Genomic DNA, 15,000 nt, shown 5'->3' with positions numbered 1-15,000 from the left:
ATGTGAATGGATTATTAAGTGTTTAATAAGTGTACTGGAAAGGATCAATAATTGTACTGTATGCAAGAGGAATGTGTTGATTTCAGTGTCACGTTATATAATGTAAGTGTGTGTGTGTGTGTGTGTGTGTGTGTGTGTGTGTGTGTGTGTGTGTGTGTGTTCCAGGCTGGCGAAAAACACTATCACCCAACATGTGCCCGGTGTGCCCGCTGTGAGCAGATGTTTGGGGAGGGAGAGGAGATGTACCTGCAAGGTGAAAGATACACACACACACACACACATACACACACACACACACACACACACACACACACACACTGTCTCACTCTCTGTGATATATCTCTGACATATTCTGTGATTTAGCAAAAGAGTGATGAGCTGTCAGTGGCTGTAAATTCTCAGCATCTTCACAACCACACTGTTAAAATTTTCATAACGCGGGGTTTCATGATTCATGATAAAATAAAATACCCCGTTGCTAGCTGCTATCTTCAGTCAATAAAAAAACCCAATGGAGTTGCAGGTTAATGTCCTTTTCTGTTTAGACCAAAAAGATTCAAACGGGAGGGCCTTCAGGTGTTGTCTAATGAAGTTGATCCCACAGATCTGGGTTTCTGTCTCCTTCCCTCTCGTCTCTGGCCAAGCATGGCAACGCTGAGACTGCGAGCAATAACACAGTTAGGCTGCCCCTGTGTCTTCCTCCGTGACTTTTCAGTCAGTTGCTCTTGGTCGGTTATGTTCATTTTGAAGTAGGTCACAACAACATAGTTCTCCACCATGGTGTGGTCGGCTTGCCTTGGTGTAGAGTCTTCTATTAGTCTACTACTGTACTACTGTAATAGACACACACACACACACACACACACTACTACTGTAGACTAATGAGTGGAAAGAAGAGGTTGGCACGGTGACCTGTTGGCACGGTGACCTGTTGGCACGGTGACCTGTGCATCAGAGGAGGCATGGCACACCCACCACCCCCTTGAACTCCAGGTTTGCCAACTTTCACACTTTTGGTGTGAGGCCTTCTCACGCTCTCACGACTCACAAGGGTCCCATGCTAACAGCGACGTCTCTTTGGCAGTGTTACAGGAGAACCCCACTAAGTGCTCTCAAAACTCACTGCAAGACATTTCTAGAGGTTGGCATTATCATCAGGCTTTGGCTAGACCTGATAGAGGGAATGCAATTAGATAATGTTTTAATAAGGCCTGCTTGATGTGTGTACACACAGTAGTCTTAGAGAAAGGGGCCAAACTGATCCTCTGGGCTTTGAACACTTCCATGGGTCTCAGGATATAGAGGAAAGCCATGGCGACGTGAATACTAGGAATGGGAAATGATGCTGCCTCAGCCTCATGTCTGAAGAGGTCCTGCGAAACGCATTGCTGGTTTGTTTGGATTACGTCATTTTTGGATGTGTTGCAATGATTAAAGAGAGCGAAGGAACCCTGACACATACCGTAACTCAGTGGAAGGCGTGCTGAACGCGTTGTAGGGGCCTAGCTGTGATATTGGACAGAGTGGCCATCATTCATCACGGTAATGTGGTCAGTTAACTCATGAATCCAATTGTGGTTGTCACAGCACACCACCATAATCTTACCAGCTTACCTCGTCCAAATGTCATATATCGCTACATGCCTTTATATTCCTTTATCAGCCATATCTAAATGGCATAACAGCTACAGAATAAATTGTGTCCTTCACTCACATTTCCAAGCTGCCTTAGTTCCCAACTATTGATTCTGCCGCACAAGGATGTTTATCCGCTAATGCGCAGTTTTCCCCTTTGCAATTAGTAAGGCATGATCAATGGATGGCGAGTGAGTAGGTGGCCCTGGTAGTGTGGGAGGCCACAGGGGACCCTGTCTGGGATGTATGAATGGAAGCGGAGGCCCCAGTACTGTGAATGGGAGTCTGGAGATCAATCAGGCCGGGGTCGTACACACCCTGCTAATTTACCGTTATCTAAAGTGGGATGCATAAAGGCCAGGAGCCGTGGAGCGGCCCTCTCTGTGTGATTTACCTTGGCAGTCATGGCCCCGCACCTCATATCCGCCTGCAGTTTATGGCCCTCTGGGAGTGACTGCGGAGGTCTGGAGCAGTTATGACGCACGCTAGCATACACACACACACAAACACACACACACACGCGCGCTAATGTACCCCCACATACACATACACATACACAGACGCTTACTCATACACACACGCACACACACACACACACACACACACACACACACACACACACACACATATACACAAACTCTCATTCACACACACACTCACACATCCACACACACACTTGCACACACATCTACACACAGTTGTGCACACACTCTACAGACACAGACACACAATCACAGACACACACACACACACACACACACACACACACACACACACACAGGAAGCTAGTCAGAAAAAATTCAATGTGCTTGCTGACGTACTCCAGTGGTGAGGTCCTTCTGAGTGGAAATAAGTAATTATTAGTACACTGCCCTTTCGGCTTTTATATAGTCTGTAATAACACTCATTTGCTGATTCACTCTCGTTTAGTAATGAAAGTGATTATTTTTGGTTTACTTACCCATAAATCAAGATCAGGAAACGTTATATTACGATATTGCTTCCCTCCCTCATTTAGTTTTTCCGTTGTATTTCTCTAATTCTTTCTTTTTTCTTTCATTCTTTCCAGGCTCAAATATTTGGCACCCACCCTGCCGACAGGCTGCTCGGGTTGAGGAGAAGAGTAAGGTATGTGAGCGACTAAAACAAAAACTGTTAATACCAACCTGGTATCCAAATAAGCATGAAAGTAAACATCAAGCACTCTAAATTCACCATCTCACGACTGAAGCCTCATTGACCCCAGCGGAACCAGGGCCCGTCCCAATAGCACCATCCGCCCATGTGAACCTACAGTAAATCGTTTGGTTTACAGTAGACAGCTCCCTTGTACATGGTATATAGGGCAAGGCCATCTCCCATTATAATTCCCCTCTTCCTCCCAGAAGCAGGTCCGGATACAGCTCAATGACGTTCCCATACAGGTTTGTGATATGGAGACCAACCCCCTCCAACTCGCTGTGCATGATATCTCTCATCTTCTTCAACGTGCTTTGAGCTTAGTAGAAGCCTCACAGAAACAACTGACAGACTCCTCTGTCTGTTAGCCTGATCCTGTGATGAATTGACTGCACTTACTGCTGTGTGGGATTTGTAGTTCACTAAGGTTGTGGAAACTACTCCTCGTTCAACCTTACTTTGCAATGCTTTTTACTAATGGGCCAACTTTTTTTCACAAAAGTGTGCCAGGCTTTCACAGAGTGTAACTCCCAAAGCTCTCTCTCTCTCTCTCTCTCTCTCTCTCTCTCTCTCTCTCTCTGGTTTTGTGTGTGTGTTTCTCATTTTAATTCAATTCAGGTCAACGTTGCTTTATTAATATGACTTTAGATACAGTGTTGTCAAAGCCAGTTTTCAGAATAATAATATAACAACATGGCATCAATATGGAATGTATTGCAACAGTAATGAACATAGTGAGCGCATCAACAGTAGCAATGTGTAAATACAGCAATGTAAAACTTACATACTGAATATATACACATGCACACACCCATACACAGACACACTCTCACTCTTTCGATCTCTCTCTTTCGCTATCTTTGCCTCCCCCTCACTTTTCTCCATCATTCATAACTATCTCTTCTCTTTCTGTTACCAAGGTTACCAGGACCTCCTCTGAAAGCATCACCTCAGCACCAGCCTCCAGTACAGGCTCCCCGAGCAGAGTCATCTATGTAAGTTCCCCAGTGTTACAGCACCCAGTGTTACAGCACCCAGTGTTACAGCACTGACAGGATACTGATAGAGTCATCTATGTCAGTTCCCCAGGGCCAACAGCACCCAGTGTTACAGCACTGACGGGATACTGATGGAAAACTGAAGGATTTGATTAGTTTCATTTTCTTCAGCTGTGATACTGGTTGGCTAAAACTGGTCTGTGCTTTACATCTGCATACATTCTGAATGCAGATTAGTCTTTAATCAGCAGGGGGCAGCATTATACAGCAGTGAAAAACTCATTTATATCTGTTGTTCTTAATCTCTATCTCTCATTCTTGCTTACTTTATAATTTAGGCAAAGCTTGGTGATGAACTTCTGGACTACAAGGACCTTGCTGCTCTTCCCAAAACCAAAGCGATCTACAACATTGACCGGCCCGACATGCTGTCCTACTCCCCCTACATCAGCTACCCGGCGGAGGAGAGGACCTACGGAGAGGTCAGTACAGACCAGTAGAGACCAAGACACAGTGCAGGATGCACTGAACACAACTGACTCCACCAGGCTGGAGCCAAGGACCAAAGTTCAACTAAAACCCACCATCCCTCTCACTAACGCGAAAGGGACTAGGACTTTTGGCCTCTGTCACCCCCCCCCCCCTCCCTCTCGCTCTCTCTCCTTCCTCCCTTCCACCAAACATTCATTTTCAAAGCCATCTGCATTCAAATATGCTAGTATCACGCACTGTGCACTGTACTAACAGCCATCATTCCCTGCCATGGTACTGTTCATTGCCTAGTCATAACATCAGCATTCATGTTGTGCAAATGTAGCACGGGGTTTCATGTTATCACTCATCTGCTCTCTCCCCCTCTCTTGTTTGCAGTCACCCCAGTTGCTCTCCCCTACTCCAACAGAGGTAAAAGTGAATAGGTGGATTATTGAGGTTATTGAGGATATGTAGATATATATTACTCAGGATATGTATTTCTTTTTAGTCTTTTTGTTTTGTGGCAAAACAGTCAAAGTGACTGGATTGCAGAAATGTTCCAGAAACATTGCTGGGATGTTTGTTATGTTCAAGAAATGTTGTGCAGTGATGCTAATGTTTCAGAAACATTGTGCAGTAGTTTTTATGGTTTTTATTGTGGTGTTGTCTTTGTCACAAGTCTAAATGTGAAACCGGCATGTTTTCTGTCAGTAATCAATGGACATGATTGATTACTTCCTTTCGATGTCAATGGTTGTTACTGCTAACAAATAGCCTTTGTATTGTGTTTCTGTGTGACTGGAAGCCTAAACGGCCTTAACTGTGTGTTGAGACTTTATATGAGCTGTTGATTGGTGACAGCCGTCACTGTGTACACCTGTTGGTTACCAGGGAGACGGAGAGAAATCGCCCCGTCAGAGAAGGCCCTCTAGCCCCAGTTCCAACAGCTCACTGGGAGGATATGGACGCTATACCCCTTGTCGTTCACCCCAAAACTACAGCAGGGCAGGTAGGCACACTCCTAGATGTTAGTCTTGTTTTCCCTTTTTGATTAATTCTATTTCATTTCTGTATTTCCTGGTTCTCTACACTTTTAATCGTCTACAAAGTACATCTATAAATGTTCATATAATGTTACACACACACACACACACACACACACACACACACACACACACACACGTGTGTATGTGTGTGTGTGCGCACATGTTGTACAGATATTTACAGGCAAATTTATATATTTGATTACATATCCTTTGGTTTATGAATGTACCTGTAGTTTCCTAAATGGCATTATTCTTCACCTTCCCCTTCCCCTGTTATTTTGGGGCCCATGCCAGAACCGTACACGGGTGCTCAGTACAATGCCCAAGCCGGGAACTCCACCCCTCTGCCCTATTATGGAGGAAGCAGATATGCTAGTGGTGGCGCCAGGGATTCCTCCTCCCTGCCCCAGTACTACTCTGGGGGGGGTAAACAGGGAGGGCAGTTGGGGAGTGGTGGGACCACCCTCCCGCTCAATCCTACCACCCTGGCAATGCTTCAGCAGCACAACTACATCCCTTACTTCAGAGGTACCGTAACTGGGTCAAAAACCTGGGTCTGGTCCCTGTCCCAATACAGATCAGGGTTTCCTGAGACCTTCACTGATGTATGGACCTTCACGATAAGCTTTGTAGAATCGTTTAAAGTATGTATTGTAGTCACCTGTCACCAGTGATAACGTGATTTAAATACAGGATCTTACAGTGGTTTGAGATTGGGACAGGGTCCAGGTGTTTGCGGTTTGTGGTGGTGTGTAGTTTGTAGGCCAGAATCTGGCTAGAATCCTCCTATGCATTGACTGAATAGCATGTACTCCAACAATGACTAATAGCACACAATAGAAGACTCCCTGTACTGTGGTTGTGCTGTGCATTTTACAAAATTCAGAAAAGAAGAATGCATGTATTTGGAAAAGGAAAATGTTTGTGAATTTGGATGCAAGCTCTTTTGAGTGATCTGCCGAGTGGTTGTGCTGGTATTTGGGCTAGATTATCAGTGGCGAGGTTTCAAAGCAATGTCATTTCCTCTAAAACACCCACTCAAAAACGGAAAATAAGCAGAATCCAAAAAACACTGAGACGGAAAGCGGTAGAATGAGGTCAGTTCCTGAAGTCATCAGCCAATCTCTCAAAGCTTAGAATTTGGTGCAAGGTTAATCGTAATTTATACCCATGCCATTCCAAGATGATCAGACCTCTTTTGAAATCTTGGGATTATTTAATTGTGTTCTGGCTTGGATTCAGTGCTCCATTCGCATCTTCCCCTTCTTTCCTGGGTGTGAAACTTCCTCCTTGTGCTTCATTCCTTACTTCCCCCCTTAGGACTGACACAGGATCCAATCCTTGAAATTAAGCCTAGGACATCCTTGCACCTCATTTTACCACCTTACGGTAAATTTCCTCCAGGGACCCCACAGGTCTCTTTCTCTCTCTCATCCCTCTTTCTCCTTTTCTGTGCCTGGTGTCTCTACTCCTTCCCATGTTCCCCTCTCGATCAGTGTTCTAGTCCTGTTTGGTATTACGTGTTCATCAAGGTTCAATGTTTGGACCTTTTTACTGTGGAAGGTTTATGTTATTTGTTTTTATTACTTAATTGTTTTGTTGCATGGTAATATTTTGGTCAGTATTCTCACTGAGATGGTAGGACATTTGTGGACTTACAGAAGCCAAGTGTAACCATTAACAATAGTCAATATTTTGTGAGTTTTGTGTTGTCTGGTGGATACATAACATTAACCTGTATCGAACCATACTTTGACTTGACTAGTTTGTTCCTTGTTGTCATTTTCTGGTGTCATCTTTAATATCGTTGCTGGATGTATTTCATGTTGTTGCATGGCCTGATGAATTACAGCTCCTGGGTCATTTAAGGGGAGTGGTTTCCAGTCAGGATTATAGTCTGCTGGCTCTGACAGGTTCTCCACAGCCGTCTATCTGTGGACAGACGGGAAAAAGGGGTCTGCCTGAATAAGTTGTCTACCCGCCGAATAACAAGGTTGAGAAAAAGCCATCGCTCAGCTCAGATCTGATCCTGCAAAGCCACGGCACCAATGTCAGCCAAACCACAGGGACCATATCTCTCCACGAGCTCAGGCTCTCAAAGAGATTTACTGGGGTCTTATCCACAGGCACGCAGTCACACACACACACACACACTCACACATACATACATACACACCACAGGTCTCAGGTTATTGGCTGGAAAATGGCTCATGTCGAGTCACGGCAGAGACCATAATTGTCGTCAGAGAACAGCGTTAGCATCGCACTGATAATGTTCAGTCTCCCACGTATGGGAGTGAAAAAGGGAGGGAGATAGAGAGGGAGAGGGAATGAGAGAGAGAGAGAGAGAGAGAAAGCAAAAGAGCAACAGAAAGTAAATAAGAGAGGAAATGAGACAAAGAGGGAAAGAGCTGAACAACAGATGAAGGTCAAAAGGGGAGGGCAAACAGGTGAAGGAGCAGATTAATGTTAGCAGAGTTATCAGTCTAATGATTAAGAAGTAAATCTCCATTAAGTGAAATGAGCAGATGGAAATAAAACATTTCCATCAGTAGATTGCAGAACTTAATGGAGCCGTAATAAGTTGCTTTGGTGCTGCCAAGTCACTGGAGCCCTTACCCGCTCCTCACTATGCGTCACCAGATCCCAGCGCACAATGAAAATGTTCCTTCAGTTAGCCTTCGAGATTGCACTCTCCATTGCGTGTGAGTTTACTCAACTGATTATCGCTGCGGGTAGTCTTGTCTTATTCACGCGGCAGTGGAAAATAAAAAGATTCCAAGACACGCTTACGGTTCAGACGCCTCTTGCGTTAACGCTTAAAAAAGTGCCATCACTGCCTACAATGACAGCCAGAAAGTGTCAATGGAAAATGTCTAACAAAAAAGAAGAAAAAGGAGAAAGGAGAGAAGTAGAGGTGGACAGAGGGAGGGAAAAAGAGAAAGAGAAAGATAGAGAGAGAGAGAGAGAGAGAGAGAGATCCCTTTAAACAGTCATCGAGACGGGGCAACTCCCAGTGCTCCCAGGAGTGCGAAAAGCATCAGCAACACGTTCAAAATATTTATGATGAACATATAACATTCTGCTGATTTTGTCAGTCATCAGCCTCCTCCCAGCCTTAAAGAGTGGCAGATGGAGGTTATCTCTAAACGCCTCGTGGCCAGGCTGCTTTCTGAGCGATGCCTTCGGGGGGTAATTTTTCTGACAACCCCCTTACGCCCCCAGCTCTAGTGTAACCTCAGTCTATCCCCTTTCCTCCCAGCGCGCCCCTAGAAACAGCTGACTGAATGGGATCCAGGAGGTGATTTGGGGGGTTTGCGGTACCAGCAGCCAGCTTCAGCTCCAGATGTGTGTGTGTGTGTGTAGGGGAGTTTCCCCTCTTGTGATGATGTGAGCCTTGCACTAACTGCACTGTTTCTGTGTGTGTGTGTGTGTGTGTGTGTGTGTGTGTGCGTGTGCATATGTGTGTGTGTGTGTGTGTGTACATATGTGTGGGTTTCAATGCGGGTGTGTGTATAATGTATTTGTGTGTGTGTGTGTGTGTGTGAGAGAGAGATAGAGCGAGAAAGTTGGATGTCTCTCTGGTACATTTGGAAATGTGTGTATTTGTGTGCATGTACTGCATGTGTGTGTGGTGTTGTGTGTGTTAGTGTGTGCGTGTGTGTGTGTGTGTGTGTGTGTGTGTGTAATGACTTCATGATCTTAACAGCTTTGCTCAGCGTTTCGTTCCTCGCACAAAGGGACGAGGAATGAGGACTCTCACAGAAGTAACAACCTCTCTCTCTCTCTTTCTCTCTCTCTCTCTCTCTCTCTTCCATGTCTCACCGTCTCTCTCTTTAATAAGACCCTTTGTATAAAGAGTTGTAAGCGCTGGCTCTGCAAGGTGCCAGTGATTTCATGTCCCAGCCTGTTTGTGACTCGAGCGCATAGCAACAGCACTCTGGTCATTAGACTGGCCCCCAGCGCGCACAGTGTCACCACACCACACCACACCACACATGGGCCGCAGGACCGGCTCAGATGGATGTAACCAGGCCAGCCCCGAAAACACCAGGCTGTCTTTTACAGCCACAGGGACACATGCTTGTAAAACGCGGAGCATGACGGAACTGGAGTTGCTCATCCTCGACACCTCGTAAAAAGTGTTCTCACAGCGCAGAGATGACTTTCATCAACCGTGTCGCAAACATGCTGGGCCATGAGGTCTGTACTGATTTAATGCTTTGGATGTAAAAGTGCAGCCTAACTTGCCTCTCTTGCTCCTCTCTCTTCCCCCCCCTGCCAAAATCTCCCCATTTGTGCTCTTATTTTGGCATACACTCCCCCCTTCCCTCCCCCCCCCCCCCTCTCTTTGCGCCTGGAGGTAGCGAAAGTGGTCGGAGTACCCCCAGTCTGTCCACCTACTCCGACGGGAAGTCCCCCTCTTCCACGTATGTCGCGGCCCCTCGGCACTTCCACATCCCAGGTAGGCCCTCTGCGCCGACTCCGACTCCGACTCCGACTCTGGCTGCGACCACAGGCTGACCTTTTACTTGTGGCCTCTCACATGCTGACCACTCTCTGTCTTTCTCACTCTCTCTCTCTCTCTCTCTCTGTCTTTCTCACTCTCTCTCTCTCTCTTTCTCTCTGTCTTCCTCACTCTCTTTCTCACTCTCTATCTCTTCCTTACTCTCTCTCTCTCTCTCTGTCTTTCTCACTCTCTCTCTCTCTTTCTCTCTGTCTTCCTCACTCTCTTTCTCACTCTCTATCTCTTCCTTACTCTCTGTCTCACTCTCTGTCTCACTCTCTCTCTCTCTCTCTCTCTCCGGGTGTGTCTCACTGCTGTCCAGGTAATCCTCCAAAACTGCCGTGGGAGTCAGATATGCAGCATTCTGTCTCCTCTCTCTCTCTCTCTCTCTCTCTCTCTCTCTCTCTCTCACTCTCATTCTCTCTCTCTCTCTCATTCTCTCTCTCTCTCATTCTCTCTCTCCCTCTCTCTCTCTCTCTCTCTCATTCTCTCTCTCTCTCTCATTCTCTCTCTCACTCTCAATTCCCCATGTCTTTCACTCTTACTTTGCCATTTCTCCCTCTATCTTAAATGCTCTCTATTTTTCAGTTTCTCCTTTCTTCTCTTTCCTTCTTCCTATCTCTCTTTCTCTCTCTCTCTCTCTCTCTCTACACACACACACACCACAAACACACACACGGATAAGTATCTGTCTCCTGCATGAAGTCCGACTGAATCTGTATTCTGTTTGAGGAAACATGTCTGCATCTGTATCTCAGCCAGGTGTACGTGAATGCTCCCCTCTCCATGTTTCTTTCCAATTCACACTCACACGTAGCAACACAGCCATCCCTACCACATTAAGACATCTTTGTCAGTCCCCGCTGCAGTCGTCACGGAGACTGTCGTTGACAGGGCTGTGGTCAGGCACACGGCTTCCTCTCGCACACCCTGGACACGGTGCGGCGGTCAGACGAACGCGCTGGATAATTGGTGTTGAAATGTTACATTCACAGCTCGGTGGTTTTGGCCTACGGGGCTCAGAGATCGGCACAGGCTTTTTTTTGGGGTGTCCTCAGAGAACAATACTGTCACTCACTCGCAACCAAATACCGACCCTCTTGGCCTCAGTTAAAAGGAACCGGAACAATCACTGATGTAATATGTTTTCGAACCCCACTGTATTTATTGATTTTTTTTAACTTTCCCTTTTTTTTTATGAAGTCAGTTGTTTCCAGGCCTGGCAGTCCCTAAAACAGTGAGAAAATGGCTTACATGTGTGTGTGTTAAATGCGTCATTCCCCTCTTCTAGAGAAAAAAAAAACGAAAAGAAAAGAGAAAAAAAGATGTGTTGGGAGAGCCTGAATGTATGGCTTTTGCTATCTAAGCATTTAAATGAAATGAAACACACTTGTGACAAACACACTGCATTCATTAGCCATAGTGAGGCAATGCTCTTTACTTCTTCTGTGTCGTTTATTGTTTAAATCCCCCAGGGTGAGTTTATGTGGCTGATTATGTTTATATTATTTGTTTCAAAATTGTAATCAGAATTTAATTGGGGGATTTCTTAGAGACACTGAAGTCTATTCTCGCTGTTACAAGCTCTCTGAGGACTCGGGTATTATTATTTCTGCACGGATCACACATTTCTTTTAAAGATCTTACAACAACCCCCTCTTGTTTGCTGTCTCTGTGGGACAAAAGGATTGAATAGGTGTAAGTAATATTGCACCACATTGAGCAAGTGAATTCTAACTTGGCTGTGAATGAAAGGTTGTATGGAGAGGAAGCCATATTGGTTCTTTAGATATGGAAATGAAATGAATGAAATGTTCTAATGTTTGTCAGTAGACCATTCACCTACTCTCCTCTTAACCCTGTCATGAGTCTGTAAAGTCACATTTCATTGCATTTGAAAGTGATGAGTTAAAATTCTCATTATTAACCCTACTGAGTCCGAGCCTTTTTTAGGTAGTCTGACATTTATTGTTGTTTTGTATATTTCCCCTAAGTAAAAACATTGAGGCAAAAGTGGCATTTATGATTATATTCTAGAAGACCTCAGCAATAATAACATGAGAGTAAAAGGAATGTAGTAAAACAAAAATTATATTTTAATCAAATCTAAACATACCCTTACAAAAACTCCATATCCCTCGGTAGGGATATTGGACTGCAAATGGTTTTAATGATGGTGAAAATGATGAGGAGGATGATAATAATGATAATGATGATGATGAAGATTCAGATGTCTCTTTGTCATTGTGTGAATAATGCTGCTCTCTCCCCTGCTTTGATCTGTCATCCTCCAATAACAGCGAACTCATGCGGATCTCTTCATCTTCTTGTTTTTCTTTTCCTTTTCTCTTTCTGTCATCTTTGCTTCATTCATGCTCTCTCTCTATCTCTCTTTTTCTTATCTTCATTTGCTTTGTATCTCTCCTTCTCTATCCTTTCCATCTTTAGAGGCTAAGGTCAAAGATAATATCTATAGAAAGCCCCCTATCTACAAACAGCATGGTACAGTCTGCTCTCCTCCTTTAAGTCCACCTCAGCACGTTGTGTCGCATGTCGCCTGTCGCCATGGTGCCTGGTGACCTTTGAACCATCTTCCATTAAGTATGTTTCCACCCCAGGCCAACAGAGTAGCGTACGTGTCTTCACTCTCAAATGGCTTCTTCTCCATGGTATGTCTCAAAGGGCAGATGGATATTAGTGATAAACGTAGGCCTCCTTCAGTTCTTACTTTCATAAAAAACACATTCGGTTGGAAAAAGGCTTCCATGGAAGAACTTAAAAGTTCCAGACGCCGGTGATTTCACATACTCTTGCCAGAGTTCGGCTCATGTCATTAGCCGTTGTGTTGTGCTGCTAGCCTGATGTGGAAACCCACCCACCCATGTTTGTTTTGTTTATTTTCTTTTTCTACTTTATCCTTTTGTGTCTGTCAGCAATGTGTCCATCTCAGCCTCTGCCATCCATAACAGCCCCATCTGTGCTCAGTAACACCCCTGGAATGCCACTCGGTGGTGATGTCATGTGGTGTAAACCCATTTCTGTTTCAGGAATCGTGTTTGTTGTGTGTTATGCCACCCCCTTGTGCCCCTTGTGATTGGTTGGGGATGTGAATCACTCTTTGTGTTTGTTTGTGTGTATTGTGTTGTGTTGTGTCGCTTAAACTGAAAGACTCTTCAGGCTCTTCACTTGTTCCACTGTGTGTGTGTGTGTGTGTGTGTAGAGGTCTGCGCGGGACAGATTTTCCAGTCCCGCTCCCGCAAGATTCTGTCCCAAAAAATATGAAAAAATTGTTCACGTTTTGTCCTGTTCTCGGCCGCAAAATTCATCTATGTGTCGTATCATTAGCACAAATGTCTGATTTCCCGTTGTTTGGTTTCTCGGTTTTGAATTTTTCCCTTCCTTATAAAACGTATCAACATCTGCAGCACTAAGGGCTTCCTCTTCCTCTGTCATGGTGTCAGCTATGGAGCAGGAGGAAATGTGTAGGTCCCACACACACACACCCATAGTCTACCCTCTTCCTCTGTCATGGTGTCAGCTATGGAGCAGGAGGAACTGTGTAGGTCCCACACACACACACCCATAGTCTACCCTCTTCCTCTGCCATGGTGTCAGCTATGGAGCAGGAGGAACTGTGTAGGTCCCACACACACACACCCATAGTCTATCCTCTTCCTCTGCCACGGTGTCAGCTATGGAGCAGGAGGAAACGAGTAGGTCCCACACACACCCATAGTCTACCCTATGGCCCCCGCGTAAACCAAAACATCTGACTGTTTAGTTGTGTGGCCTAAAACAACACCAATCTGTAGGCTACTTTAATACATTTTAGTCATTTGTTTTTCATTTTATACATATAAAATGAATCGTTTCTGTCTCCTGCTCCCGCACACACATCCGTGTCTCCCCGCCCCGCACCCTCACTCAGCAATCAGAACCGGCCCGGTCCGGTCCTCTCTCCTGCAGCTCTGTTGCCCTGGGCCCGGCGGGACTCCCTTGGGAGAGCAGGCCTCTAGTTTGGTGTTTTGCAATTTCCTCGCTGGAAATCACCCTCCCTACACTCCTCCCCCTGCTGCCTGTGTTCCTTCCCTGGAGTAGGAGGATGTTGTTACCCCACTGTCTTGTCTGAATGCCATGCCAGATGCTTTGATGGTGGTTCAATGAGGGTTTTCAGTTCATGTTGGCATCAGCGACTGTCCCGTTGGTTGACAGTGTCTGTGTTGTGTGTCGTACTGGTAGTTTTGGTAGTTTAGTGTGGAGGGAGTGAGGGCGTGTTCTCTACGGCTGTGGTCTTACTTTCACTCTCTTTCAGCAACCAGAACATCATGGCAGGATGGAGATGAAATCGACAGAAAGGTAAGCCCGTTAATAAACATGAACATGTGAACCTGTCTCTGTATATTTAAAACTGTCCATCTATCTATCTGTCTATCTATCTATCTATCTATCTATCTATCTATCTATCCATCTATCCATCTACCCATCTATCTATTTGTCCATGTGTGTTTCTGTTTGTCTGTCTGTCTGTCTGTCTGTCTGTCTGTCTGTCTGTCTGTCTGTCTGTCTGTGCTTGCCTCATGGTCTGTCCTATCTATTGTCTCCAGACCAGGACCAGCTGGATGATACTGAAGAGTGAGATTGACGGTCAGTCCCCGGACAGCATGGACCCCAGGACATCCACCCACAGCCTGCCCATCGACCCCTCAGAGCCCAGTGAGTAGCCAATCAGATCCCTCAGAGCCCAGTGAGTAGCCAATCAGATGACTTGACAGCATCCAGTCAGTGAGGAGTTCAAATATGGAATTCCATGAACATGTTATTGCAAGTGTGGTCGTTTAAAATAAGCGCATGGATGTGTTTTGTTGCAGATTTCCCATATAACAAGTCTGCTTCTCTGCCCGGTTATGGAAGAAATGGCATATATAAGGTATGACAGCCTGTTACTAGGAGTCTCTCCCATGCATGCACACACCCTCTCTCTCTCATATACGCTCACTCACAGACACATGCTCATACACACACACAAACACACACACACCCAGCGAGCTGTCACATCGAGCTTTGTCATACTTGGCACATAATCCTCAAAGCACGGGGTGTTACCACAAATGAAATGGATACAGACACACACACACACACAAATGTGTGTGCACACATACAC

At 45.4% G+C, this 15,000-nt stretch overlaps 1 protein-coding gene across 10 annotated transcripts in view; it reads left to right on the top strand.

Moving 5' to 3' along the window:
* The window catches only part of ablim2 (actin binding LIM protein family, member 2), a 78,849-nt gene that overhangs the window by 53,040 nt on the left and 10,809 nt on the right, over window positions 1–15,000 (top strand). For 2 of the 10 annotated variants that reach the window (XM_012820414.3, XM_012820413.3), the window contains exons 7-19: window positions 166–253; window positions 2,705–2,763; window positions 3,021–3,059; window positions 3,735–3,809; window positions 4,151–4,294; window positions 4,683–4,715; window positions 5,178–5,295; window positions 5,627–5,860; window positions 9,696–9,797; window positions 12,288–12,341; window positions 14,152–14,195; window positions 14,444–14,552; window positions 14,708–14,766. In XM_012820414.3, coding sequence (XP_012675868.2) covers window positions 166–253; window positions 2,705–2,763; window positions 3,021–3,059; window positions 3,735–3,809; window positions 4,151–4,294; window positions 4,683–4,715; window positions 5,178–5,295; window positions 5,627–5,860; window positions 9,696–9,797; window positions 12,288–12,341; window positions 14,152–14,195; window positions 14,444–14,552; window positions 14,708–14,766 — 1,158 coding nt within the window. Of the gene's footprint in view, window positions 1–165; window positions 254–2,704; window positions 2,764–3,020; window positions 3,060–3,734; window positions 3,810–4,150; window positions 4,295–4,682; window positions 4,716–5,177; window positions 5,296–5,626; window positions 5,861–6,652; window positions 6,722–9,695; window positions 9,798–12,287; window positions 12,342–14,151; window positions 14,196–14,443; window positions 14,553–14,707; window positions 14,767–15,000 lie in introns of all 10 variants that reach the window. The other 8 variants (XM_031585417.2, XM_031585420.2, XM_012820415.3 and 5 more) reach the window with 8 other exon arrangements.

The sequence above is a fragment of the Clupea harengus genome, chromosome 18 (genome assembly GCF_900700415.2).
Source record: "Clupea harengus chromosome 18, Ch_v2.0.2, whole genome shotgun sequence".
In the NCBI taxonomy this organism is placed as follows: Eukaryota; Metazoa; Chordata; class Actinopteri; order Clupeiformes; family Clupeidae; genus Clupea; species Clupea harengus.
Note: the sequence above shows the minus strand (reverse complement) of the source record. Positions and strands in the feature narration are given on the sequence as shown.